This window comes from Myodes glareolus, chromosome 4, assembly GCF_982192425.1.
Source record: "Myodes glareolus chromosome 4, mMyoGla1.1, whole genome shotgun sequence".
In the NCBI taxonomy this organism is placed as follows: Eukaryota; Metazoa; Chordata; class Mammalia; order Rodentia; family Cricetidae; genus Myodes; species Myodes glareolus.
Window position 1 is genome coordinate 15,567,022 of NC_142029.1, and position 27,979 is coordinate 15,595,000.

At 48.8% G+C, this 27,979-nt stretch overlaps 4 protein-coding genes across 9 annotated transcripts in view; 1 reads left to right on the forward strand and 3 right to left on the reverse strand.

Annotated features, from left to right (window-relative positions):
• Window positions 1-6,413, forward strand: part of Rnf123 (ring finger protein 123) — a 27,908-nt gene extending 21,495 nt beyond the window's left edge. For all 5 annotated transcript variants that reach the window (XM_085688841.2, XM_085688842.2, XM_048424245.3 and 2 more), the window contains 8 exons: window positions 1,156-1,295; window positions 1,390-1,578; window positions 1,667-1,742; window positions 1,957-2,041; window positions 5,413-5,555; window positions 5,705-5,799; window positions 5,904-5,989; window positions 6,063-6,413. In XM_085688841.2, the coding sequence (XP_085544967.2) occupies window positions 1,156-1,295; window positions 1,390-1,578; window positions 1,667-1,742; window positions 1,957-2,041; window positions 5,413-5,555; window positions 5,705-5,799; window positions 5,904-5,989; window positions 6,063-6,183 (935 nt within the window). In that variant the 3' untranslated portion in view covers window positions 6,184-6,413. The remainder of the gene's footprint in view (window positions 1-1,155; window positions 1,296-1,389; window positions 1,579-1,666; window positions 1,743-1,956; window positions 2,042-5,412; window positions 5,556-5,704; window positions 5,800-5,903; window positions 5,990-6,062) is intronic.
• Amigo3 (adhesion molecule with Ig like domain 3) lies at window positions 2,226-5,413 on the reverse strand. Its single transcript, XM_048424251.3, has one exon. The coding sequence runs from the start codon at window positions 4,634-4,636 to the stop codon at window positions 3,101-3,103; it is 1,536 nt and encodes a 511-aa protein (XP_048280208.2). The 5' UTR covers window positions 4,637-5,413; the 3' UTR covers window positions 2,226-3,100.
• Gmppb (GDP-mannose pyrophosphorylase B) lies at window positions 6,383-8,800 on the reverse strand. The gene is made up of 10 exons (XM_048424256.3): window positions 8,686-8,800; window positions 8,402-8,535; window positions 8,206-8,286; window positions 8,075-8,123; window positions 7,840-7,982; window positions 7,473-7,631; window positions 7,316-7,394; window positions 7,116-7,243; window positions 6,850-7,032; window positions 6,383-6,762 (listed from the first exon to the last, which is right to left on the reverse strand). Exons 2-10 carry the CDS (start codon window positions 8,528-8,530, stop codon window positions 6,631-6,633), a joined length of 1,083 nt encoding a protein of 360 aa, XP_048280213.1. The 5' UTR covers window positions 8,531-8,535; window positions 8,686-8,800; the 3' UTR covers window positions 6,383-6,630.
• Window positions 8,801-9,346: 546 nt separating this feature from the next.
• Ip6k1 (inositol hexakisphosphate kinase 1) overlaps window positions 9,347-27,979 on the reverse strand; it is an 18,944-nt gene continuing 311 nt past the window's right edge. For both annotated transcript variants that reach the window (XM_048424253.3, XM_048424252.3), the window contains exons 2-5: window positions 22,966-23,176; window positions 16,879-17,060; window positions 13,292-13,467; window positions 9,347-12,708 (exon numbers count right to left, since the gene is read on the reverse strand). In XM_048424253.3, coding sequence (XP_048280210.1) covers window positions 12,199-12,708; window positions 13,292-13,467; window positions 16,879-17,060; window positions 22,966-23,176 — 1,079 coding nt within the window. In that variant the 3' untranslated portion in view covers window positions 9,347-12,198. The remainder of the gene's footprint in view (window positions 12,709-13,291; window positions 13,468-16,878; window positions 17,061-22,965; window positions 23,177-27,979) is intronic.

Consider the following 27,979-nt stretch of genomic DNA (forward strand, 5'->3'; position numbering starts at 1 on the left):
ACTACGCTCAGGGTCTCTTTGAGATTCCTGTTCCTCCAAGCCTTATCTTCTGGACTTGTTCTAGGCTCCTAACCCTTTTCTTGGTTTTCCAGTTTTCCTACTCCCTAGGAAAAATGAGAGCTAGACTAGGACAAGTCCTTTTGTTTCCCCTCAGCCTGTAGTGAAGGGCTCACAGGGAAAGGGGGGCCACACCCCTCCACTTGCTGCTAGCTTATGTACATACAGTACACACTCCATTCCCTGCCCTGCACCAGCCTCCTTACCCCCAGCCACATTCCCAAAGTGTATCTTCTTTCTTGTTATCTTCTGGCCTTGGATCCTTGACTCAAGAGGGGCACAAGCTAGAAACTGATAAGGACCCAAAGTGGCTTCAGATTTGGTTGGGAACAGAAGCTGCACTGTCTCCTGTGCCTACCAAAGGATCGTTAGCCCACGGGTCTTCACCTGGGCCTGGCTGAGACCTTGAGCTGTGCAGCTGGCAGAACGGGCTGGCCACAGTCCTCACTCACCATTGTGTCCCCCTTTCAGCTAGTGCCTGCTCTCTGGGTATTCCCAGAGAGCCTTGTGCAGCCTCACACAGCAAGTCCTTGCTAAACGCCTTTGTCTAGACTCTAGAAGGGAACTGAACTGCAGGTGGGGAGGGGCAGTGGGGGCAGACACCTTCCCATGTGCTGGGACTATTGATTTGCATCAGAGGTTAGAGAGGAATGTCGGGCCAGCTGTAGCCGAGAGCTCTGGTTACTGCTGCCCTTCCACCCCAGACTTGGCACTCACCACCTAAGCCATATGCCAAGGCCAGGCCAAGGGCAGCAGAGGACAGCAGGGCCCAGTCTGGGCTCTTGCAGAAGGTGGCCTTGATAGTAGTGGAGTCTAAGTTGTCTGATCTGACACTTTATCGCAGGCATGCGGTTCAGAATTCACTTCAGATCAGGTCAAAAGCCGCCTGGCTGCTCCAGGCCAATGGGCTGTGGCTTGCTCAGTGGGAGGTAGACATACTTGTTCCTAACTCCTAAGTGGTTCTCTGCTGCTTGTCTACTTTCATGATCTGAATATTCTTAGAGAGCCACCATTTGGTTCTTATACCAGTGTTCCAGTATGTGACAAGCAGGGTTCCCGCTGAGAGTCCCTGGTAATGTTGCTTTCATCTGCCCCCAGAACCCTGCCCTTCCACCCTACTGCAGCAGCACATGGCGGACCTGCTGCGACAAGGACCTGATGTAGCACCCAGCTTCCTCAACAGTGTCCTTAACCAGCTCAACTGGGCCTTTTCCGAGTTCATCGGCATGATCCAGGAGGTGGGCTATGGAGTGTTGGGGTAGGGGGCAGAGGCCAAGGCCCAGCAGTGTTCAAGGCCTCTGACTGCTTCCTGCCTTTCTGTTGGTGACTTAGATTCAACAGGCGGCTGAACGCCTGGAGCGAAACTTTGTGGACAGCCGGCAGCTCAAGGTCTGTGCCACCTGCTTTGACCTCTCGGTCAGCTTGTTGCGAGTCTTGGAAATGACCATCACATTGGTGCCTGAGATATTCCTTGACTGGTCCCGCCCTACCTCTGAGATGCTGCTTCGGCGTCTTGCACAGGTGTGTCCATCTGGGCCAGGAGGGTAAGACCCTGGGATAACTCAAGTGGTGTGCTTGCCCATCCACCAATAGGCTTCTGCCCTCACAGCTGCTGAACCAGGTGCTGAACCGGGTGACAGCTGAGAGGAACCTGTTTGACCGTGTGGTCACCCTACGGCTTCCTGGTAAGGATCTAGATGCCCTGCACCGCAGCACACCAAGGTCTTAGTTTCCGTGCCAGGAACAACAGTGCTAGATTCTGCATTTGGTGCCAGGACAGCCATGCTGTGCAGCCCCGGCCTCAGCTTGCCTTTATGTAGGAAGACTAGTGGGAAAAGCCTGCCTGAAGCTCCTGCCACAGAACTGCGTGAATGCTCCATCTTCCTTCCCTCCCTGTAGGCCTGGAGAGTGTGGACCACTACCCTATCCTGGTGGCAGTGACCGGCATCCTGGTACGCCTCCTGGTGCATGGCCCAGCCTCAGAGTGAGTGTTGGGGACTGTTGTCCCCCATGGGAACTGGGTGTGCCCTTTGAGGAGGGGTTGATGGGGCAGGGCCTTGTTGTACATGTTTATCTCAAAATGAACCTCAGAATCTAGTTTGGGACACTGAGACAAAGGATAGGTGGTGAGGGGCTACCCTACTGGATCAAGAGCCGGGCACACAAAGTTACCCATCTGGGAAGGCCCAGCAGTGATCATGTACCCCTTTATTACAAAATGCCTTAGTAGGTATCTAGGACAGAGAAAGCCACCAGCTCATCCTGGGAGGGGCTCCGACCCTCTTCCCTACCCGCCCGTAGGAGTGGTAGAGGCTATGAGGTCAGGATACTGCTTCAGCCATTAGGCTGAGATGAGCGCCAGTCCTAAGAGGCCTTGTGCCCTCCAGGGACATGAATCCCAGGTCAGTCATAGTCGCCAGGCTTTTTCTGCTGGGTTAGGAGCCCATGGGATTGGCTCCACCTTTAGCTGAAGACAGCAGGGCTACTCTTGCAGGAGTGTCCTGAAGGAGCTACGCATGCCCACCAGACTCCACAGGAGTCGTAAGCTTTCCAGCGGCTGGGTGGTAGTAGTAGATAGGGCCCTCTTTCAGCAGAGGAAGGGCTCATTTATTCCTTCCATTGTAAGAGTGGGAGCTGGGCACCCACCTTCTCCCTCCTTGGTGAGCTTCCTGGCAGAGAAGGGGAGGCGGTATGCTTACACCACACCCTAACATCTGCATTAACTCTTGAAGTGGTCCCAGAGTTTTAATGCAAGGACTCTTACCCTAATCTTCATGGAACATTTGGTTACTCAAAGAGGTCCTAGGGAAAGCAGGCTCTTGTAGTCCGAGGCCTTATCCTGAGCTAGGCAGAGCAGAAGGCAAATTGGGGAGCCTCAACCCCTTTACCAGTGAGTAGAACGATTATGGTCCAGGTCAAGGCTCACATGCAGTTGAAGGACCAGGCACAGCGCATCCCCCCAGCATGTCAGTTCTCTAAACTGCAGCAGCAGGCAGGGCAAGCAGCAGGAGGTCTATGTCCTGTGTGGGGATACCTAGGCAGTCTAGGTCATCATGAGACCGTCTGAGCCTGTGGAACTGGCTGACTCTGAGCCAGCCTTGAGTTGCAACTCCATGGGATTGCACAGATCGAAGTCTTCAGCTACTGCTAGCTGCACACGGCCATTGAGACCTTTCTTGCCCGGCTCCAGGAAGACCACATGCTTGTGGACACTGGCCTTGCGGCTGGGTGCATCTGGTGGTGTAGTGCTGAGCACTGAGGACTGTGCACTCAGCTCCTGGAGTGGACTGGGTGCTCGGGGCCAGCAGCGGTTACGGCAGGTCCGCCGGCAACGTCGGCAGCAGTGACAGCAGCCACGACACGGTGGTGCAAACAAGTAGAGCAGCACCAGCACCAGGCCCACAATACAGCCCAGCAATGTGGTGAAGCCTGTGTTGAAAGTCTCCGGCTCAGGCCGCGGTTTATGCACGCTCACATTGAACTCAAGTGTCTGGTTGTGGTGCAGGCGGGGCCCAGTTGCCAGGCACACAAAGATGCCAGCGTGCTGCTCTTGTACCTTGTGTATCGCTAAGCTGCCATCAGCCAACACAGCAATGCTGCCATCCTGGGAGCCTGGTGCAACAAGCAGCTCATTTTTTGGTGAAACCCAGGCTACTCGCGCAGCAGGCATGCTGGTGTTGCAGTAGAGCCTCAGGGACTGCCCCACTTGCATGTCCAGCTGTTCTTCAGGCAGTTCTAAGTCTAGAGCTGCAGCAGCCGAGCAGTTCTCAAACACCCGGCTGTGCTCAAAGAAGCGCACTCTGGATGCTGAAACCTGAAAGACCAAGCATGTGTACTCACGCGCAAAATCCCGCAGGGCACTTAGGCCCCGCTGGTGCCAGCGCTGGAGCAGGTGGTAGAGGCGGCAGTTACAGGGCAGTGGGTTGTTGTGCAAGTAGAGCCCATTCTTGAGGAAAGCCGGCAGTGCAGCCAGCCTGGAGATGGAGATGTGTCTCAGCCAGTTGGAGGACAGGTCTAGAGTGCGCAGGTGGGTTGTTCCCAGACCATGCAAGTGGTTGAAAGAAAAAGAGGTGAGTTCATTGCAGCCAAGATAGAGATGGCTGAGCATGTTCAAACCCTGGAAGGCGTCCAGGTCCAAGTGTACCAGGCGGTTATTGAACAGAAGCAGTCTCTCCAGCCTCCCCAGTCCATCCAGGTCATGGGTGTGGAGTATCTTCAACATATTAGATGATAGATCAAGTGTCCTCAAGCCACTGGCATTGGTGAAGACACCGTGGCCCAGCACATCCAATTTATTGTAGCCTAGGTACAGGACACGCAGCCGGGAGAGGGGTGCTAGCCAGCCAGGGTACAGACGTTTGAGTGCATTGTGGCTCAAGTCGAGTTCTGCAGCAGTAGCAGGTAATGCTACCGGCACGTCCTGTAATCCATGACCCGCGCAGCTCAGCACATCGGCAGCACAGATGCATTTATTGGGGCAGTTGTGGGGAGCAAGAGGCAGAAGGTCCTCCAAATCTGAAGTGCCTAATCCAGCACCCAGCATGCACAGTAGTATGCCTGGCACCAGCAGCCAGGCCATGGCAGTGACCACCAGGGAAGAGATGGGGGCAGCTTAGTGCTGGTCAACAGCTCCGTGACTCACCTACTTGTGTACAGGCTTGCCGATTGTGGTTCCCTGTGGCCCATGGCTAGAGAGGCAGTGCCGGCTCCACCCTCCCAGCTGGCTTCTGCTCTTCTGGTCTGGGGTTGTGAGCTGGGGCCCCAGCCCTTCTTACTGTTCGCTAGCTTCTCCAAGCGCTTTTCTGACGGGATTCTAAGTACTCACTAGGAAGTGACTGCTCAGGGGTGGGGACCCAAGCTCCTATTGGCTCCTGCTGTTAAGGGGTGGGGCAGCCCCATGCCCCTGACACTTGGAAGACCCAGCATGACCGCTAGAGGGCGCCAACGTCCTAGTTCACTTGACTGGAAGGCTTACTTCTCTTTTGAGCAAAAGAAAGTCTCGAGAGTTTTGCTTTTTTGTCGTTTATGTTCCCTAAGTGATTTTTGAAGGATTAATGCATTATGTGGTAGGCGGAATCCTCGCCCTTCTCCCTTTAGACTTACTTATTTGTGTATGCGTGTGCTCACGGAGAAGTCAGATGATAAGTAGTGGGAGAGTGGTTTTTCTCCTTCCATCTGTGGGTCCTGGAGATCAGATTCAGGTCCTACTAAGGTCCTGGGACTTGAGGCTTGGTAAGCATCAAAATGCAGAAGGCGTAATAATGAGGCCTCTGGGTTGTCAGCCAACCCCACAGCAGAGGTAATTCTCACACAGGCTCAATGCTTTCCCACTACCTATGCACCTTCCCTATCTAGGACAGAGCAAGCCACCTCGGTGCTCCTGGCTGATCCCTGCTTCCAGCTCCGTTCCATAGGCTATCTCCTGGGGCAGCCAGAGCCCCTAGCACCTGGCACTACCTTGCCTGCCCCGGACCGGAAACGCTTCTCTCTACAGAGTTGTAAGTGGGCCAGGGGTGGGTCAGAAAAGAGTTCCAAGATGTTCTAAGCTCAGGATCCTCAAGAATAGCAATACTCCTGCCTGGGAGTATTCAAGAGGCACTGAATTCTAGTCCTACAAGGGACCTGACACCAACTACCACTAACACAGATACAGATTACATCAGTGCGGAGGAGCTGGCCCAGGTGGAACAGATGCTGGCACACCTGACGGCTGCGTCTGCCCAGGCAGCAGCTGCCTCCCTGGTGAGTGGGGCTAAAACACACAGGCCCATGCTACTTCAATACATCTGTGCACACCGGGGTAGGTACAGGTACAGCCCCAGCCACTCTTCACTCTCCGTCCACAGCCTACCAGTGAAGAGGACCTCTGCCCAATCTGCTATGCCCACCCCATCTCTGCTGTGTTCCAGCCTTGTGGCCACAAGTCCTGCAAGTAAGTGGGCCCCATGGACTTGGGCGGCAACTAGGACACACGAGGCAGAGCTCATTCCCCTCCCCTCTTGCAGAGCCTGCATCAACCAGCACCTGATGAACAACAAAGACTGCTTCTTCTGCAAAGCCACCATCGTGTCTGTAGAGGACTGGGACAAGGCAGCCACCACAAGTGCCACCTCCTCGGCTGCCTAGGCCAGCCTAATGCACACAGCTTGCACCATCCTGGAACCTCCACCCTCAGACCCAGACCGAGCCCTATTTATGAGCTCTTTTGGCTCTGTTTCCCATCACCCTCACTCTCAGACACTTCCATCCATCTGCCTGTGTGAACCTCATTGGTGGGAGCCAAGCCACACCCTAATTATGCCTGAGCTTGACTTGCAATCCAGGCTACAGTGAGCATTAAATTATTATTCCATACAGCCCTGGGCCCAGCTCTTCTTGAGGGAGTGGGGCTTGTGGGTTATGCCCAGCAGGATTCTGTCAGTTTCGGTCCCCATCAGAAGGCAGATGTCCACCAACAGTTTGAGAGTCACCCATTCCTCCCTAGACAGACGGCACCAAGTCCAGGGTCTTCTGAAGTGTTGAGTGATTCCTACACTGTTGATGAAGAGGGGCTTGGCCAGCCCTAGGTATCCCTCACATGATAATACGAGGCTCTGGCACCGACTCCCCAATAGACTTGTGGGGCAGCACACTGGCTCCATTGAGGTAGAGTTCATCATTAACTATGACATCCTCGCCCAGCACAGTTACATTCTCCATACGCACCTGCAGGGGTGGGGGTGGATAAGCCTTGTTAATGGGACATACACATTCCCTGTGCCTATCCCCACCCAGCCTAGCTCACAGACTTACCCATTGACCCACACGGCAGCGCCAGCCCACGATGCATGACTCAAGCCAGGAGTGGGAGCGGATGTGCGCATCCCGAAGCACTGTACACCGCCGGATGCACACGCCATCCTCCACCACCACACCAGGACCCAGGCTCACATTGGGGCCAATGCTGCAGTTCTGACCAATACGGGCACTTGGGTCCTGAGAGTGTTGAGGAAAGTAAGAGTAGGTCATTTGTCTCCCAAATCTGAAAGGATTAGTGACAGGCTGGGCAAGGGCCTCACCACAAGGACATTCCCCACAATGCCAGGGCCTGAATAGAGTCTCTCTGGATGCTTCTGTCTCAGTGATTGCAGGAAGAGGCACATGCCAGTGAGGAAATCCTTGGGCTGTCCAATGTCCATCCAGAAGCCTGCAGGGAGAAGTGAATCAGAGGATCTGCCACCTACAGACTAGCCCTCACCCGATGGCCTTTCCGCCTCACCCGGGAGCTCCATGGCATATAGCTGTCCCTCCTGGGCCATGACTGGGAAGATCTCCTTCTCAATGGATGTAGGCTTCAGCTGTGGAAGTGGGCAACTTGTGAGTAGGTCACATAACAGCCAGGCTCCACCCTAGCCCGCGAGCAGTCTCTTACACACCTGGATGCGCTGCAGCACAGCAGGGCTCAGGATGTACATGCCTGCGTTGATCTTATTGGACACAAATACCTGAGGCTTCTCAACAAAACGGTGAATGCGGCCCGTGTCAGCCTCACATACTACCACACCATACTTGGAAGGCTCCTCCACCTTGGTTACCTGAATATGGAGGCGGAGGGCACCTTAGGCCTAGTCCAGTGTACTTTATCCTTGATAAACATGCATGTCCTACCATTCAAGGGCTTTGCCCCCGAAACATCCTACACATACACAGCTTTGCACAACATGAAAAGAGTTTAAGACTGAGTGTCCGGACCAGCTGGGTATGAGGGTGGGGATATCAGAGAAGAAAGACTTGGTCTCTTACCAAGATGGAGCCCTCTTTGCCATGGTGTCGATGGAACTGCACCATGGCTTGGAAGGGGAAATCACAGATCACATCGCTGTTGAGAACGAAGAAAGGGTCTGCGGTCTCAGAGAGTAGGTCTCGGGCCAGTGCCAGAGGCCCAGCTAGGCAAAGGGACAAGTCATGTTACTACCAGATTGGATAATGCCTTTACTGACCTTAAACCATGACCAAAAGCCTTCCTTTCTCTACTGACCTGTCCCCAGAGGCTCCTCTTCATGAGACATGGAGATTCGGATTCCAAGCTAAAGGGAAGAAGCCATCTGGTTATATTCTCCCTCGAGCCCCAGGGATCAAAAGAAAGAATTGAGTCCATGCATGCCTCACCCTTTGCTCCTGTGCCTTCATTTCCTTTTCCAACATCTGTGACATGTAGCTCACAGCCAGGATCACGTGGTTCACACCTGCCTGTCGGAAACAATAAGGTGCACTAATTGACGGGCTCGGTCACAAGGTATGACCACCCCCGGCCTTTCAGTCACTATCCATCCCTCTTCCCGCCACAGTTGACCCAGGGCCTTACCGCGGCAAGCGCCTCCACTTGATGCAGCAAGATGGGCTTATTGCAGAAGTCCACCAATGGCTTCGGGGTGCTTAGCGTCAGCGGCCGCAACCGTGTCCCATACCCACCCACCAAGATCAGTGCCTTCATCGCGCCTGCGGGTGACAGGAGTGGGTCCCTGGCTCCAAAGTACCTACAGGCCCCCTGATCAAACCCTGCCGCACACTCCCGCCGCCGTGCCCTGCCCCGCGTCCTTCACCAGCCAGACCGACCGACTCTGGCCTCACCTCGTCCCCCTGATCTACCTTGATGTAGGGTCTAGGGGCAGCCAGAACACCGAAGGAGGAACTGGTTGGAGACACGGGGCTGGCCCGGAGTTCCGGCCGGAGGCGGCGCAGCCAGTGACGTAACCAGGAAGAGCCAATCGGCTGCCGTCTACGTGGCAGGGCCGTCCGCAGTCGACCGCCCAGCGCTACGCTGCGGCAGACGTAGCCAATTAGATTCCCAACGCGCTGGGCTGCCATGGGGACCCGGAGAACTCGCGGGTCAGATGCCCATTGGCGGATCTAAAGGCGGAACTGGAGGAGTTAGCTTGGCTTCCTATCGGAACCGGGTCCGCTACGAAGCAACCTCCTTCGGCCCCGCCCAGTCGGAGCGGCCTCCTCCACCCCACCCAACCCGCTCCGGGTCCACCCCAACGATCCTGCTCCTCGGTGCCTGCCCAGACCCCCAGCTCCAGCACGACTTGCCTTGCTCCCCAGTGCCTGCTTCGACCCCCATCTCCAACCGCTCCTGTGCTGCCCCAAAACTCAGGCACCGCCCTTCAGTACCCGTCCCGACCCAGTTCAGTTCGGTCCCCCAATTCCTACCTGGCACCTCCCCTCAAGTGGAGACCAAGAAGTGTGAACGACTAGCTGGGTCAGCCCACCCAGAGGCTGTGAAGGTTTCACGAAGACTTGGACAGAGTTCAGTTTCTAGAGGCTTTATTTTGACATATACGACCTGACACAAGCGGGCGGGTAGCGCTGGGTGAACAGAGAGGGGTCGGCGCGGGCCAAGCACTCCTCTCCTCCACACACAAGACCTGGGGAAACGCAAGCGCGCCTAAACTCCAATGGATTCACGTGTGTATCCAGGCGCAGGTCTTAGGGTATGTAGGCAGGTGTGTAGCTTCCAGGAAAGAGGAGCAGAAAACCATTTCCAGAATTCGAAGTCTTATATTTCCTCTACAGAAGCAAAGGAACTTTCCCCAGGTTCTTTTTTTCTCATTAAAATGCAGTTTTGGGTTTTTTTTGTTTTGTTTTGTTTTTTTTCTTTAATGGGCACAGACACAACCAACTTACACAGCTGTAAAGTTCAAAGCAGTTTGCATCTAAGGAACGTGCACGTGGCCAGATGTGAGGAAACGAGCAGCGGATATTGAACTAGCCCAGAACCCTGGCCTCTGGGAGAGAATCCTCTCGCTCATTGAACAGACCCAAAGCTGGTAGGGGTGGGGTCCCAGGCGAGTTAGTTACTACACTGGTCCCTTCCGTCTTTAAGCACCACCCATCCCATTTTACTCCCACACATCTCCCGGGGCTGGTGTGAGTTTAGCCCAGGGAAATACTATGGAGAGGGGTAATCTGAGCTCCCCAACCCATGATCCCAGTTGCACTTTGGTCCCAAATTGGGGCTAGGAAGGCAGGGCCTGTCAGGAACAGGACTCTAGCCTGGGACAGGTAGAAAAGCAATGGCCACACTAGCCACCACCTATCAGATAAACGAGCTGGCCCTCCAGATATCAAAAGTGCTGAAAAGTGGGGCCCTGTCCTTGAGGAGAAGCAGCAAATCCCAGCCTTTCCAAGCTGTAGAGGCAGAACTTGCAATGCAGTGGGCACAGCCTCCCTTGCTACATGAGAAACAGCAGAATGGGGCAGTGCCTCCCAGAATCTGGTAATCGGGGAAGTATGGCACATTCCTAGGAGGTCACCCTGGACCCAAACCCCTCTATTAACCTCTATCCTGGCAGAGATGTGTCTACACTAATGAACACTTACTGCCCCCATGGTTGAAGTAACAGAATACTACTGGACAGAAGACAGTTGTTACTAACCAGAAATGGGCAAAGCTGTGACTCCCTGCCCTAAAGAATGGGAACCTGCCCACCACTGGCACCAGGGTCAGAAGACCATGCCTGGGGTCTGTCAAGGAGCCCTTTTCAGAGGCTGCATCTCTATGAACCAGGAAATTCTACCCTTAGTTACAAGGATCTCTCAAAGGTTGGCAGTATTGTCTTCAGATGCCAAAACAGACATGTCAAAACACTCATCACTGGCCATAGACTTGGAGACTGCTGCTCGCCCTGGCGATGGCTCAGTGTGGTGTAACCTGCTGGACACCCATGTTACAGGCAGCAGGTCTCTACCATCAAAGAGCTGGGAGCAAAAATAAAGCAATGGGTCAGAATCAGCCCTTGAGCCTTCAGTGCCACACTGTTGGTGCTGAGGGTCATACCCCGGGCCCACAAGGCGGCTACCAGGCCAGCAAGTGAACACGACACGACTACGGGTCATTCTGCTGACAGGTTTGTAAAACAGCAGAAGCCGCTAAGGAGGGCACAGGCGCAAAGGCTCACCTCAGAGAAGGGAAAGAATATTCTGCTGAGGAAAGCATGAAGGAAATCAATAGCACTAATCAACAAGGCTATACTCCAGAAAGCTCACCACAAAACGGGCTGGCAGGTGGACAAACGAACTCACTGACAGACCCAGGAATTAACTGGACAAAGATCTGAGTAGACTCTGGGCACCTGTACCCAGGGTCCTGTGTCCCTAAAAGCAGACAAGTTTAAAGTTCTCCCTCCAAGCCTAGAGCCTGGAGCACCACAACTGCTGCCTTGAACTTGGCCTGCAGAAGACCAGACCCTGAGCCCTGGGAGCAGCAGCCCATCCAGAGGCAGCACAGCTGCCCAAACTGGAGGATGGGACACCACCCAAAGCCCAAGAACTGCAAATACTGTCTAGGCCAGAGCCACAAAAGGCCCTTAGCCTACTAGGATACTGACTCTCCTCAGCGGACAGAGCTGTGCCCATCTCAGTGGGATAGGAGGCTATGAGGCCTCCTTAGGCAAGGGATCTCGGCGAGACTGGCTGGGGCTGTAGAGAAAGGAGCAAGTTTACATGCCAGTTGGTGCCGAGGGATCCCAGGGCCTGCCCTCTGCCGTGAGTTGGCCTTAGCTCAGCTTCACAAATCTAGCCAAATGCCAAAATCAGACCCAAGAATGAGTCCACCTGTGCAGTTAGTCCTGTGATGCTGAGGGCAACTACTCAAGCACTGGCCCAGAACTAGAAAGGACCCCAAGACATGGGCACTTAACCTTCCCCAATTCTGGGAAATAAGGGACGAATAGGCATGGAGAGACCCTGTGCCAGCCTAGGGCTTTACCTTATAACCAGCAAAGCCCTGAGTCACAGATCCCAAAAACCTTAGGCAAGGGAACCAAAGTTCAAAGGCATCCTGTCTCTGCTGCCAAGCCCACTGGGGCCACATCTTCTTCCTGAGTCAGCCTGGACACAGCAGATAGAGCCACAAAGCTAAGGAGCCTGGCTGAGAGGACGTATGTTCTGCCCTCTTTTATATATAGATGGATTCCATATATATACATATATAGATACACATATATATGGATTCCAGGCTACAGCTAAAAACATTTCTTTTAGTTTACACCAAAGAGAAATATAACCCTTTAAAAGCAAGTCAGTGTGTCCTCACAGCAAGTTCAGAGCAATGGTCCCTGCCTGTGGGTGGAGAAGGGGTCTTAGGGCCCACAAGTGGGCCTACTGGTTCTCGTCCCGCATCTGTTCCATGATGCTGATAAGATTCTCCAAACCAAACACATAGCCTCTGTCCGGCCCGTCGTGAACAGTGGGGTCATCCCGGAAGCCCTTGAATGTGCTGTGTGCAAAGTCGATCATGCGGACATCCACCTTGGGTGGAGAGGAGGGGCCAGCCTCAAGGTTGGTGCTGCTTGGGCTAGTGCTGGGGCCACAAGGTGGTGGCACCTCAGGGAGCCCCATGTCCACGTGCTTGAGTCGTAGCTCAGACCGACACTCCTTGCCATCGTAGATGACGAGCAGAGAACTGGAGTAGAAGCGGTAGGAGGCCTGCCGCTCCAGCACAGCTTTGAGGCCCCGGAGTTTGCTCAGGATAGGCTCAAAGAGGTCACGTCGCAGGTCCAGGCCATTGTGCAGATATTGATACAGGGCATTGCGGAAGCCTTCACTGGAGAGTCCACGACCATAGTACTTGTTCCTGCAGAGGTAATGACCTGTGTCCAGCTGGTATACCTAAAACCCCAGGAGACAAGATAGGGTTGAGTACCAGGAAGGTCTGATGTCCACAAAGTGTCCCCAAGCAAAACAAAAAACAACAAACAAACAAACAAACAACAAAACAAAAACCCCAACCAACCAAACAAAACAGTCTGGAAGGCACTCTGACCAACCTGAGCTCTTCAGCTCCTCCTACTGGAGCAGGGAGGCCACATTCACCCCAGGTTTTCCCGTCATGGAGCTGTGAAAGCCAACACCAGGCCTATAGCCATCACTTTAGAAGCCTGCCTCCAAGCTGTCCCAGGGCCCAGCTAGACTCTAACTGGGAACACACTGCTGATAGACAAGTCTTACTTGCTCAGTGATAAGGCGGCAGGTTCTCTCAATGACACTGCACATGGAGCTCAAAGTAAAGTGAGGAAAGCAGGGCTCAGTGAACCCACTTGCAAAGACATATTTGGCTCCGGGTGGGTGACTCACCCTTTCAGAGGAGATTCTGGAACAGCGCAGGCCTGAAGGACACGGGTGTCAGGCAGGTATGGGCACAACCTAAAGCATGCACCTGGCAGCACCTGGGCTCTTACCAGCGGTGACTCACCTGCATGCCACAGACCCTGACCCCCAGTGTAGCGGATGTGCTCTGCTCACACTTCCTCATCTGCCGGGCTGCTTTCTCGGCTGATGCATCATCCCCATGCTGTCGGGTACCCATCTTCAAGTCCAGCACACAAGGGTACTTGAAGTGGTGTACCACATTCTCAAGCAGGAGGAACTCTGGGCCAGAGTCAAGAAGAATGACAACCATACTCATTGTCCGCTCCACCCAGAAATGCACAATTAAGATCTATAAAAGTGGCATTCTGGCTGGCTTCTGGGAACCTAGTCTTCATACTGGTGCCTCGCCCAGCCTTCATACAAGGGGAGGTGCTTATTCTTACTGAAACTTGGTAAGCTATGCTTTGCTGATACCCATGGAAAACCAGCCCCTTTCTGAACAGAAAGAGAGCAGGAATGGGGGGAGGAGAGGTAGAAGTAGCCCAGGACTACACAGTCAGATCCTGTCTCAAAAAAAATTTAATTAAAAAAAATTGGGGCTGGAGTACACACCTTTAATACCAGCACTCAAGAGGCAGTGGCAGGCAGGCCATCACCACTGTCCACCTTCCCAAGATGAACCTCTACCCACTAAACACTCACTCCCCGTCTGCCCTTTCTAGTTCCCTGGCTAGGAAGTGGTCTCCTGGGGGCAGCTCCTTATTAGACTCTGCTAGCATGGGTTCTCTTCTGCCAGGCTTAGGAAGATGCTCTAAGATTCGCTCATGCCGTACAGTAAATCAGCACTTCACTCCCGACTGCTGGAGAGGACTGAGCAGTTTAGAGCATTTGTTGTTGCTTTTGCAGAGGACCTGGGTTCAATTCCATCACCATCTCTAACTCCAGTTTTCTCAGGCCTCCACTGGCACCTGGCACACGCATGGTGCATATCTATACATACAGGAAAAACATTCATACATATGAAATTCAATTTACAAAAAAAAATGAATTTCAGCCTGGCATGGTGGTACACACTTTTAATCCCAGTACTTGGGAGGCAAAGGTAGGCAGATCTCTGAGTTCAAGGTCAGTGTGGTTTATATAGTAAGTTTCAGAACTGCTAGGACTATGTAGAGACCCTGTCTCAAAAAAAAAAAAAATTCCTTGTATGGCCTATATAATTTTCCAGAACATGTATACAAGAAATTTTCAGGTGTGTGTGTTACGTTGTAGGTGTGGGTGTGGGTACACATGTGTGCAGGACAGAGGTCAACATCAGCTATCTTTCCTTAACTGCTCTCTACCTTTATTTTTAAGGCAGGATTTCTCACTGAACTTGAAGCTCACTGATCCAGCTGGGCTGGCTAGCCAACGAACTTGAGGGATCTGGCTCTACCCTCTCAGCACCATGATTACACACACACACACACACACACACACACACACACACACACAAAACCTGGTCTTTTTTTGAGCTCTGTGGATCTGAACTCAGGTCATCAGGCTTGCGTAACTTCACTGACTTGGGTACCTCCCCAGCCCTTTCACAGTCTCATGATCCCAGGATACTTCAAACTTCTGGTTTTCCTGTCTCCAGCTAGAGAGCAGAGACAACAGCATACACCACCACACCTAGTTTTATTATTGTTTTTTATTGTTTAGACCTACCAGACACATAATAAGGTAAAGAACATTTGGCTACATCCCTGCCACCATTAGTAAACCAAGGTCTCACTTAGTCTAGTAACTCACCTAGACCTCAGAAATAAGAAAGACATCTTTGCAGCAATATTAAAAAACAAAACAAAACAAAACAAACACAAGGGAATCAAATTCTAACATTCCCAACAGGAATTTTCAGAAAGTGCTGGACTTAAAATCTATCTTGGTGAGAATAAGCAACGGTTCAACGTCCAGCCATGAATGGGACGTGTATCACCCTTCCCAGGCTTAGGGGACATTGTGGAGGAAGGGGAGGAAGAGTGTTAAATCAGGAGGTAGGAAGGAGTGTGTATGACAGTCTTCTGAACATCACATGGGTCTGACACTCATGAGCTCACAGAGCTGCAGTTATTGACTAAGGCTTCACTAGACCAGGACAAGACTGAGCATGCCAACAGTCAATCCTGTGTGGGGAGAGGCACGTGCTGCTGCACTCACAGCAACAGGGGTTACCTACATAACAAGAACTGCACAAGATCCGCCCATCAGCATTCCACCATGAATGGAGAGGGGCACATGAGGCCTTACCACTAGCTGAAGGGCTACTGGTAGTTACAGGCTGTGAGGGCAGGGGTTCATTTTTCTTTAGGGATATGGCTGCCACTAAGTTACTCATAATCTAGTATACAACCCCATACCCATGCATATACCAGCACTCTACTTAAATTCAGTGGGTTAGCCAGGTGGTAGTGGCACACACCTTTAATCTCAGAGCTTGGGAGGCAGAGACAGGCAGATCTCAGTGAGTTCAAGGCCAGCCTGGTTTACAAAGCAAGTTCCAAGACAGCTAGGACTGCTACACAGAGAAACCCTGTCTCAAAAAATAAAAATAAAAAAATTCAGTGGGTTTTTTGTTCGCATGTTTGCTTTTTTCATGAAGGCAGGAAAGGCACAGGTTCCAATGAGAGAGCAATAAGGGAACAGAATGGGTGTGTAAGCACATACTTTATACACACATGAAACTTGCAAAATAAAAAATCATTTTAAGGCTGGACAGTGGTGTCGTACACCTTTAATACCAGCACTAGGGAGGCAGAGGCAGGTGGATCTCTTTGTTCAAGGACAGCCTCTTAATTCTCTGGTCTGCAGAATTAGTTCCTGGACAGCCAGGACTACACAGGAAAACCCTTTCTTGAAAACACACACACACAAAAGGAAGGGAGGGAAGAAAGAAAGAGGTAGGGAAGGAGGAAAGAAAAAATATGATCAGGCCACAGAAAGGGCACAATGAATGACATGACACGTGACATGGTGGTTGCACTCTTTAAAACCTCAAACTACCACTACCCCTGCAAGATCAGTTCTATTCACAAACACCATGTCATGGAAGGGGGAGGAGCTCAGAGGGCTTTGTCCCTACCTAAGGTTGAGAGGAAAAAGATTTTTCTCCCCGGTGGTGTAAGGTGCCAAATTCCTATAAATAACCCTATGCAACATCCTGGGACACAAAGGGAAGCATAAGTGGGCTAGTCAGGAAGAGGAAGGTTAGTGAAAGGGACACTAGAGAACGTAACAGGTGGATGTGATCAAAATACATATGTACACAAATAAAAACCTAATAATAAAATCTACCAGTATGTCTAATATATGCTAATAAAAAACCACTTAAAGTCAGGTGGTGGTGGTGCACGCCTTTAATCCCAGCACCTGGGAGGCAGAGCCAAGTGGATCTCTGTGAGTTCGAGGCCAGCCTGGGCTACAAGAGCTAGTTCAAGGACAGGCTTCAAAGCTACAGAGAAACCCTGTCTTGAAAAACCAAAAAAAAAAAAAAAAAAAAAAAAGATATCTATCTTGAGAGTAAGAGGTTAGTTAGTCCAATGATAGAGCAAATGAAATGCTTGGGCAGGAATGAAGCGCTACATTCAGTCCCCAAACCAGAAACTATCTTGCCATTTTCTCACACAATTTCCAATCAGTGGACAAGGATACTGTAGAGTTTTCGGTCCTTGGACTCGGAGCGCATGCGGCTCAGCTGCTGCTTGTGGCAGCGCAGGCTCCAGGGGTTGTAGCTGATCTTCTCAGAACTCAGGCCGCTATTGCTGTCTAGCATCTGGAAAGGGACATCTGAGTGGCTGTGTAGCTCCACCTTTGGACTCTTTGCCTCCTGGGGGCTAAGAAGAAGAACAAACATAGCACTAAGAGAACAGAGAAGTCATCTTTAGAAACGCAGGGTAGAGAAGGGTTAGAGAAAGCCTAGCCTGTCACTCAGAACCTCCTTACAGGTGGCACTGGCCCAGATAAAAGTGAGTGGACAGAATGAAAGTTGTCCTCCTTGGACCTCTGAAAAATAATCATGTCAAATTATAGCGTATGATAACACTTCCCATTTGATTAGTGTCAAAAGAAAAATCTGGACACTGGCAGCATGGGCCAGTGGGTAAAAGTACTTGCTGCACAAACCTGGCAACCTGAGACGGAGCCCCAGGGTCCACACGGTAGAAGGAAAGATCTAACTTCACCGACTTGTCTTTGACCTCTAGACATACATAAAGGGACAGGCACATCCACACCCACATACCCAATAATAAATGGTACTTAATTTAAACAGTAAAAACAGAGCCAGATCACACTTTTGATCTCAGCACTCAGGAGGCAGAGGCAGGCAGATCTCTGGGAGTTCAAGGCCAACCTGTCTACACAGTGAGTTCCAGGACAGTCAGGAGTACACAGAGACTGTGTGGGCAGGGACGGAACAGTTGGGGGGCGGGAATGAAAGAACACTAGGTGCTGGAGAGATGGCTACATGGTTAAGAGTACTTACAGCTTTTGTAGAGGAGTGGAGCTTGGTTCCCAGCACTAAACCTGAAACAGCTGCCATTACCCCTGCAAGATCAGTTCTATACACAAACACCATGTCATGGAAGGGGAAGGGGCTCAGAGGGCCCTGTCTCTACCTAAGGATTTATATGCAATCAATGGTTGAGAGGAGAAAAATTTTTAACATGAGGGGCTCATGACTGAGCTTGTTCTGCGTCAGGGAACACAGAACTTGTTGTGTTCTGTGTCAGGGCCAGGAAGATCTAATGCCCCCGGCATCCTCTCCAAGCATTTGAACTCAGGCACACATATGCACACACAGACATATATATACATATAATTAAAAATAATAAAAATATAAATAAATCTTTTTAAAAAAAAGAAGGGGCTGGAGAGATGGCTCAGTGGTTAAGAGCACTGGCTGCTCTTCCAAATGTTCTGAGTTCAATTCCCAACAACCACATGGTGGCTCACAACCATCTGTAATGAGATCTGGAGCCCTCTTCTGGTGTGTGGGAATACATGGAGGCAGAATGTTGTATACATAATAAATAAATAAGTAAATCATTAAGAAGAAGAAGAAGAAACTAGAACAAATGCCATGCAGGATGTAAAGAAGCTGAAGCCCTGCCTTATACACTGCTGGTTCAAATATGAACAAGTATAGCCCCTGAAAAAGTACTTTGGTGTCTGCACAGGATAGGTACAGAGCCAGTAGTCCCAGATGCTCAGGAGGCTAATGTGGCAGAATTGTTTGAGCACAGGAAGTCTGAGACCAGAATAGCATGGACAACCCAGAGAAAATCCTACTTAAAAAATAGGATTGACTTAGCGGTAAAGGTGGCTCAAGTTATTAGCCAGGCGGTGGTGGCACATACCTTTAATCCCAGAACTAAGGAAGCAGAGGTAAGAGGATCTCTGTGAGTTTGAGGTCAGCCAGGACTACAAAGCTAGTTCCAGGACAGCCAGAACTACACAGAGAAACCCTGTCTTGAAAAACAAGCAAACGAAAAAGATGGTTCAGCGTTAAAACACTCACCACACAAGCGAGAAAACTGGGGTTTGGATCCCAGAGCTGTGTTAGGCTGGGTGAGTGCAGTACCTCGGCTGGAATTCCAACCTTCAGAAGACAAAGACAGGATGTGATGGCTATTCTTGGTTGTCAATTTGACTGTATCTGAAATGAACTAAAAACCTAAGCAGCCAGGTACACCTGTGAGGGACTGTTTGTAAATCATTTTAAGTGGGAAGACCCACTTTTAATCTGACCTGTACTGTCTGCTGGGAACCTATATAAAGGACATGGAAGAAGAAAGCTTTTGCTCTATGCCTGCTTACCCTCACTCTAGCTGACAACTTCATTACTTCATTGGCATCAGAGCCTACTTCAGGATTCTGGCATATAGTGAAGACAAACTGAGACACATGGACTCATGGACTAAACAACTACTGGAGTCTCTAACTTCTAACTTTCTATTGGTAGATAGCCATTGTTGGAGAGGCTGGACCACATTTGATAAGCTACTCTAATAAATCGCCATATATATAAACATGTTATATATATGTGTGTGTGTGTGTGTGTATGTTTTACACACACACACACACACACACACACACACACACACACACACACCAGTTCTATTAGTTCTGTTCTTCCAGAGAATTCTGATTAATACACAGGGGATCCCCAGAGCAAGTTGAGTATGAGCATCAAGACTAACCATACTGGTAACTAGTGAGCTCTGAATCTGATTGAGAGACACTCTTCAATGAATAATGTAGAAGAATGATTTCTGATGTCACATCTGGCCTCCATATGCATGCACACACCCCCCCCACACACACATACACACACAAATGGGGAGTGATGCCTGAAAAAAATTCCTGGAGTTAAAGAAGATTACTTGACTGTAATTTCCCATCTAGGTATATATTCAAAACAACTACAAGCAAGGGCTAAAGCTGTACTTTAGTCAGTAGAGGGTTTGCCTACCATAAGGCCATGGGCTCGATCCCTACCAGACATGGTAATGCATGCCTGTAATCCTGACAGGAGATAGAGGGAGGAGGATGAAGAAAGTCAAGGTTACATAGTGAGGTCCAGACAAGCCTGGCAATATAACTTTTCACACTCACGCATTCATAAAAGCTCCCTGCTAGTGAAGCTTGTAGCGCAAGTCTGTGGCATGCAGCAGCACTGCAATTGCAGATGTTACCATCCTTTCCAGAAATGCTGGCCTTCTCTCCAACTGTGGATGACATACACCACCAACAGTCCAGTGTGTACTGAAAATGCTGCCCCTCTTCTGAGCACCAAGCATCTGGGACACTTCTGTGACATTTGTTAAAAGGCCCTGGGCAAAGACCTCATTTTTCCTGAACTAAACGACAGGAGTCCAACAGTGCCTGCCACCCATGCCCCACTTCCCAAGAGCAGATGCAGTCCACTCTAGCAAACACTTGCCAAGTAAACCCAGACACGCTGCAGGTCTGGATGGAGCCCCTGTAGTACTTGGCATTATCTTTGGAGTCATAGTTGTGGCCCTCATGAGTGATGTTCACCTTTGCTATGACTCAGAATCTCTGCTAACAGGCCAGATAGAGCCCAGTCAATACAGACAGAGCTGACTCCTTGACAGCAGACCCTGAGGCTAAATCTACATTCACTGGCTTTTCACCCATGAGTCATAAAGCAAATGCTCTCACCTTGGAGAACAAAACAACTCCCCCTCTAAAAACTGCTAAACGAGAGTTGTCAGTTGCTAGCTACTGACTGGAATGTTCTGTCACCCAAATGCCCAAGTCAGGCCTCACAGTCGTTGGTCAGAAGGAAGTCCTTTGTGGGTGATGGAGATATAATCAAGGAAATGCTCCTGCACGCAGACAGAAGCCCTCAGAATATACAACACCAAGACATGTATCTCAACTAGGGTGTGGATGTGCAGCCCTCTCCTTGCAACACAGATGTAGACTTAGCCCAAAGGTCAGGAGAGAAACAAGCACAAAAGGTTTCAGTATTAACATGAACAGGACCTCTTAAAGCCTAAGTGGACTGGACTGCCCTGGGCCCTGAACAAGCCTCTGGGAGCTCATGTAGACAGCACGCTCCAGTGAAGTGATCTGATGCCAGGGATGAAATGTTTACTGCCCCATCTAAAAAAACACCCTTATGGGCCTAGAGAGATCGCTCAGCAGTTAAGAGCACTGACTGCTCTTCCAGAGGTCCTGCGTTCAATTCCCAGCAACTACATGCTGGCTTACAACCATCTGTAATGAGATCTGATGTCTTCTTCTGGCCTGCAGGGGTACATGTAGACAGAGCAGTTGTATACATATTGTATACATAAAATAAATCTTTAAAAAACAAAAAGACAAAAAGAAAAACCCACTTCCCTATGTCTATGAATGTAGCTTGGTTGGTAGAGTCTATGTTCAACAAGCAAGAATCCCTGAGTTTCTCTCAGTACTGCATAAACCAGGCCTGTCATTCCAGCACTCAAAAAGTGGGGAGAGGAGACAGGAACTTAAGGCTGTCCCACTTCACAGCCCTCTCTGCAAACAATATAGGAGGCTCCAATTTCTCCACATCCTTGAGAAACAGCTACATCTGTTTCTACCTACTTACCTACATACATCTATGTAAATATCTATCTATCTACAGATACAGAGTTTACAACCTGGGGTGGAGGGTAGCTGGTGTTCATGGGCCACTCCCAAAAGTATAGCCTCCCTTATATGTTCCTCACAACCTGAGGAATGGATAAAGCAAAGGGTGTTATGCCTATATAATGGAATATTCAGCATTGAATATTCACAAAGGAACACAAGACTGGGCATGGTGGCATATTCCTATAATCCCAGCAATTGAGAAGTAAAGATGGGAGATTAGCATGTTTGGGGCTAGCCTGGTCTACACATAAATTCTATGCCAGCCAAAATACATAGTGAAGCTTGTCCCACAAACAACAAAACAGTACTAACATGGATGTGTATATGAGTATTTTTATTATTAACTTTTTTTTTTTTGAGAAAAGGTCTCATGATCCCTGACTGATCAGGAACTCTATGTTAAGAGCAAGCCTTGAAATCACAGAAATCTGCCTGCTTCTATCTCCCAAGTGCTGAGATTAAAGGCATGCATCACCGCACCTGTAAACTTTCTTGTAAAATATATGCCTGTGTATGCCATGCATGTGGAGATGCCTGCAGAGACCAAAAGACGTTGAATGCCCTGGAGTTGGAAGTTAAAAGTAGTTGTGAGCCTGGCGGTGGTGGCGCACGCCTTTAATCCCAGTACTGGGTAGGCAGAGGCAGGCAGATCTCTGTGAGTTCGAGGCCAGCCTGGTCTACAAAGTGAGTTTCAGGACAGTCAGTGTTGTTACATAGAGAAACCCTGTCTTGAAAACCAAATAAAAAAAAGGGGGGGGTTTGAGCCACCTGACATGGGTGTTGGGAACTGAACTTGGTTCTTCCAGAAGAGTAGAAAAGATACTTAACTCCCCTCTTTTTTTCTTCCCTAACTTGTTATTCTGGAACTTGTTACACAGCACAGGCTGTGTTCAAACACACAATGATCCTCTTGCCTCAGCTTTCTGAGTGCTAGAATTATAAGCAGGCATCACCATGCTTCGATTGTCAACACTTTATTATCTATCCTTTGGATTATACACAGCCCAGTAGAAATTAACTAATGCTTGCATGGAATATCAAGAGACATAATCCAGCCTTGTCTACAGAGCAAGTCCAGAACAGCTAAAGCTGTTACACAGAGAAACCGTCTCAAAATACAAGACGAACCAAACAAAAAGAAATAAGAAAAGAGAGAGACATAAGCCTGAGAAAAATCAATTCCCAATGTTAATAAAAAGCCACTAGGGTACTCCCTAGTCTGTATGAACTATCACTCCACGCTCAGACATCCTGTAAGCAAGAAAGCAGCTGTCGGCACAATTCAACTTCTGACTTCTGAGAATGAGACTTAAAATAAAGCTAAATAATCTATCGCCATGAGCATAGGGTATCCCTGCTTCTAAAGTGCTGACAGAGCTTCAGTCTCACTGGGTTTAGTTATATTCACCAAGTAGAGTAACATAAAGGACGCCATATCTGCGGGAGTGGTCCCATGAACACCAGTCACCCTCAGCCCACCATCCTATTGTTGAGAACTCCTTTCTCGTCATGTGTCAGGATTCCAACACTATCCTGTGTGTATCATTAGGATTCAACATGCGCCAATAGCTCTGCATGCTATCCTCTTACCTCTCAAAGGTCTCAAAGGACAGGCTGGCTTTCTCTTCCTTGTGGTCACTACCACTGCCTGACCGATGCAGGCTCCGGCGGGAGTGTTTACGCCGAGGTTGCTCCCGTTCTGGTGTGTCATCTTGCTCTACAGTCTCACTCTCCACGTAAGGATAGGCTACCAAGTTGATGTAACCATCACTGTCTCCCTCAAAACAGACAGAAACCACACCTGTTGGAGAAAAAGCAGCTGGTTAACAAATACCACCACTGCTCCTGCTTGGACATCACCTCTTCTGACCCAACTGTGAACCCTCTAGAGATAATAGCCAGCAGACATCCAGTTTGCAAAGACAGACAACCATCTTTACCCTCTATCTGCTGCTTACCTTTGAGGATAAACTTGTAATTGCTTTCTACTCTTTTATTTCTCCCTTCCGCTTTCAGTTATTGACTTCTGTACCACTCACAAACAATCTCTAGGTGACATCGAACCAGACAAATTTTAATGTTCTAGAGGGCAGGGGCACGGCTCAGTAGTCAAAAGCAATTGCTGCTCTTTCAAAGTACCCAGCATTCACACGGTGGCAGCTCACAACCATCTGTTAACTCCAGCTCCAGGGGATCTAATCCCACCTCCACCTCTCCATAGGCACCAGGGATGCATGTGGTACACAGACGACATACACGGCAACACTCATATGCATATAAAACAAAGTATTTTTTCAAAGTGGGGTGGTTGATGGCACACACCTTTAGACCCAGAACTCAAAAGATAGAGGCAGATGGATCTCTGTGAATTCAAGGCCAGCCTGGTCTACAGAGAGTTCCAGAACAGTCAAAGCTATACACAAAGAAATCCTGTCTTTTTCCAAAAGTCACTTTTTGAAAAATTTTAACCCTCTTTCTATTCAACAGCTTTAAGATGATCCCACCCTTGTCAGTGACATCATTAGATCTGTTTTCCTTCTGCCTAACAGTGTCACCTAAAGAAACACACTGTCTCCAAGACAGCACTCATATAAAGTATTTCCTTCATACCCTGAACACAGTGCTTTCCTAACGTTTACCCTGGAATCTCTACGGTGAAATGCCTTTCTGTATTTTCCTGCTGTATCTCATGGAGCAATTTCTTCTCTCTCGTTTCATTTTCATTGGGTAGCCCAGGTGGACCTCAAACACACTATGAAGTGGATGATAACCTTAAACTGTTCTTCCAGCCTCTGCTTCCCAAGTGCGAGGGTTACAGCTATGCTCAATCATGTCTCTTTTTAACTCTCATTATGTAACCCTGGCCTCTTCCAAACCACAGGTCACAGAGATCCACCTGCTTCTGCCTCCAAGGGATTAAAGGTATGCATCACCACTTCCCAGCTTCTACTTTTAGTTTTTACATGTTTTGCTTACATGTGTGTACATGCATCACACAAAGCCAGGACAGAGCATGGAATCCCCTGGAACTGGAGTTCCAGGCAGGTGTGAGCCTTCATGAGGTAATGGGAACCAAGCCTGGGTCTGCAGGAAAAGCTGCTCAACTGCCAAGCCACCTCTCCAGCGTCTCTGCTACTTGTCAACCAAACTGTTTCTTCCAGATCATTACCAAAAAAGACAAAACAGAAACAATACCCAGAAATCTAATGAAGTTTTTTTTTTAAGAATGAAAACCCAACAATAAAGCTGCTCTCTGCATAATTTTCATATCCTACCTGGATAGTGCCCATCAACTACATGTCTACTTTTACCCTCTTGCTGTACACAACTGGCTTCATAATCTGCAATGAGTGAGTGAGATGCACTACAAGCACGTCAATTCGCCAATCAAAAGTGTTCTCTTCCACCCATTTCCTTTTCTAGGCCAGCACTGCATCAGTCTGTGTCCTCGTAGAAGAAAAATCCTTCCAAAATCAAAGGAATGGATACTCCCTCCTTACATCTTACATCTTGCTCACACTCATGCCTCAGGTTCACACGCACAACCTGTCCACGTGTATTATATGACCGTCTCTTGGGCAAGCTGTCACCACTGCCTTTTGAACTGGTTCATTGTCGAACACCCTCCAGTCTACAGTCTTATATTCTAGGAGTTCCCTCATACTCTAACCTTGACTGTCCCCAGCACTATCACACACTTCCTGAGAAGAACCATTCTTTGTATCAGCCTCTAGTTTTCCCATCTTGATTTATTCTTTGTGTAGTTAAAATGTATCTTCAAGGAATCCCCTAAGAAATTTCTGGGACATCAATTTTCTGAATCCTTTGTTCAAGTAATACTTTAGCTGGAAAAAGAGTTTTATGTTTGTAGCAAATGCAATTTTACATTTTCCTTTCCAGTTCAGATGGACCTGCACAGCCAACACGCCCAGTAAAGTGCTGACAAGACATGGACGAGTGCAAACGACCTAGTCTCAGTCCTTGGTATGAAAAAGAAAGTCACGGATGCCTCCGTCATGAGGAAGACACTTCTTTAGCTTTTGCTTTTGACAAGTAAATAAACATGTACAAAACAATTACAGATTGCAAGAAGTACTGTGAAGAAACTAGATTAAGGTTCTGTAATTGCAAATGATGTCTCCAAAACAGAGCATTTAGCAAAGGATGATCAAAGAGTGTGTGAGGGGTGCGGAGAGTTGTAGACACGAGGAAACAATTCAATGTACAAGTAAACACAGAGGTAAAAACAAACTGCCATCATAAAACCCCAAACTGGGATAGTCTTAAAAACTGCCTTAACTCTTTTTACCAAATAAAAACCAGGCTCTGGAGATACAGATCAGCTAGCAGAATACGTCCTAGTATTCTCAAAAAACAAAGGAAGCCGGGAGGTAGTGACACATGCTTTTAATCTCAGTACTTGGGAGGCAGAGGCAGGCGCATTTCTGTGAGTTCAAGACTAGCCTTCTGAGTTCCAGGACAGACTCCAAAGCTTACAGGGAAACCCTGTCTCAAAAACCAAAAAAAAAAAAGTATTAAGTAAAAAATATTTACTAGCATGTTCCAGGCTAACTAAGGTTACATAGCGAGATGGTGAGACCTTAGCTAAAAAAAAAAAAAAAAAAAAGAAACAACAACAAAACCAAAAACAAACAAAAAACCCTAGAATGGGCACTCATAAAAATGTATATGGAGTTAGAGAGATGGCTTGGTTGTTAAGAGTACTTGCTGTTCTTGCAAAAGACCTGGGTTTGGTTTCCCGCACCCACAATGGCAAATTACAACCATCTCTAACTCCAGTTGTAGGGGATCTGATGCCCCCTTCTGACCTCTGCATCCATGTTGCACACATACATATATGCAGGCAAGGCACTCATACACAGGGCTGGAGAGATGCACTGGTGGTTAAGGGCACTGGCCATTCTTCTAGAGGACCAAAGTTCAATTCTTAGCACTCATATACCAGCTCAAAACCATCTGTATCTCCAGTTCCAAAGGTTTAAAACAGCCTCTTCTGGCCTCTGCAGGCACTAGGCACAAAGGTATCATACAGAAATACATGCAGGCAAAACACCAATACACATAAAATAACTAATTTAAAAAATGGCTCATATGGTGGTTTGGAAGAAAATGGCCTCCACAGGGAGTGACACTATTAGGAGGTGTGGCTTTGTTAGAGTAGGTTTGGCCTTGTTGGAGAAGTGTGTCACTGTGGAGGTGGGCTTTGAGGTCTCCTATGCTCAAGCTACACCCAGTGAAACAGTTCACTTCCTGTTGCCTGGAAGATCAAGATGAAGAACCCTTAGCTCCTCCTGCACCATTCTGTCTTCATGCAACCACGTCCGGCCATTATGATAAGGAACTAAGCCTCTGGGCCAGGCAGTGGTGGTGCACAACTTTAGTCCTAAAATCTCAAAAAACCAAAGAAGAACTAAACCTCTGAAACTATAAGTCAGCCCCAATGAAATGTTTTCCTTTATAAGAGTTGCAGTGGTCAGGGTGTCTCTTGACAGCAAGTGAACACTCACTAAGACAGCTGGGGAGGCCAAATGTAGTGATGCAAGCCCTTAATCCTAACACCCAGGAAGCAGAGGTAGGTGGATCTCTGTAAATTCAAGATCAGCCTGGTCTACGTAGTGAGTTCAAGAACAGTCAGAGCTACATAACAGAACCTTGTCTTAAAAAAAAAAACAAAAACAAAAACAAAAACAAAAACCCCAGCCCGGCGCTGATGGTACAAACCTTTAATTCCAGCACTCGGTAGGCAGAGGCAGGCGGATCTCTGTGAGTTTGAGGCCAGCCTGTTCTACAGAACTAGTTCCAGGGCAGGCTTCAAAAAGCTACAGAGAAACCCTGTCTTGAAAAACCAAACCACCACGCCCCCCTCACAAAAACCTGGCCAGATTGTAAATTAATGTACATACAGAGTGCAAAGATGAGATGTTAAAGTGGCTTGACTCCAAGTCACGGGGTTCTTTGTGTTCTATAAAATTAGCTCTTATCTTAAAACAGCTTCAAATGTTAAAAATTTCAGGGCTCCAGAATACTCCATAAACATATTTCTCCAGCACACACAGACACAGCATCACACCATGCCCTTGTCAGCTGTCCAATCACTTTAAAGTCTGCAAAGTACGCCTCTATACTCCTTAGGACCAAAGAACTATCCCCTTCTCCCCTGTGTGGTAAACAAGAGACTTCTTGACAATATGCTTTTCTCTATCGGTGGGTCTTCCTGCTGTGAATTTTTCTTACCTTTACTATCAATTAATTCAATTTTCATGATCTAAAAACCTGATAATTTTAGTTTCTAGGGGGCTGGAGAGTTGGCTCAGTGGTTAAGAGCATTGCCTGCTCTTCCAAAGGTCCTGAGTTCAATTCCCAGCAACCACATGGTGGCTCACAACCATCTGTAATGACATCTGGTGCCCTCTTCTGGCCTGCAGACATACACACAGACAGAATATTGTATACATAATAAATAAATAAATAAATATTTAAAAAAAAATTTAGTTTCTAATTTTGCCTAACAAAATTGAGATAACAGAGAACTACAACCACATCACAGGGCAAACAAAACAAGAACAACTGAGCCAAAGCCTGT

Bases quoted from the DNA above. Each gene is read 5' to 3' on its own strand.
- Amigo3 (XM_048424251.3), bottom strand. From the start codon at position 4,636: ATGGCCTGGCTGCTGGTGCCAGGCATACTACTGTGCATGCTGGGTGCT.
- Gmppb (XM_048424256.3), bottom strand. From the start codon at position 8,530: ATGAAGGCACTGATCTTGGTGGGTGGGTATGGGACACGGTTGCGGCCG. The intron at 7,632-7,839 runs GTAAGAGACCAA...CTCCATATTCAG, and splicing joins GCAAAGAGGGCTCCATCTTG to GTAACCAAGGTGGAGGAGCC. The intron at 7,244-7,315 runs GTGAGGCGGAAA...TTCTCCCTGCAG, and splicing joins ATATGCCATGGAGCTCCCGG to GCTTCTGGATGGACATTGGA.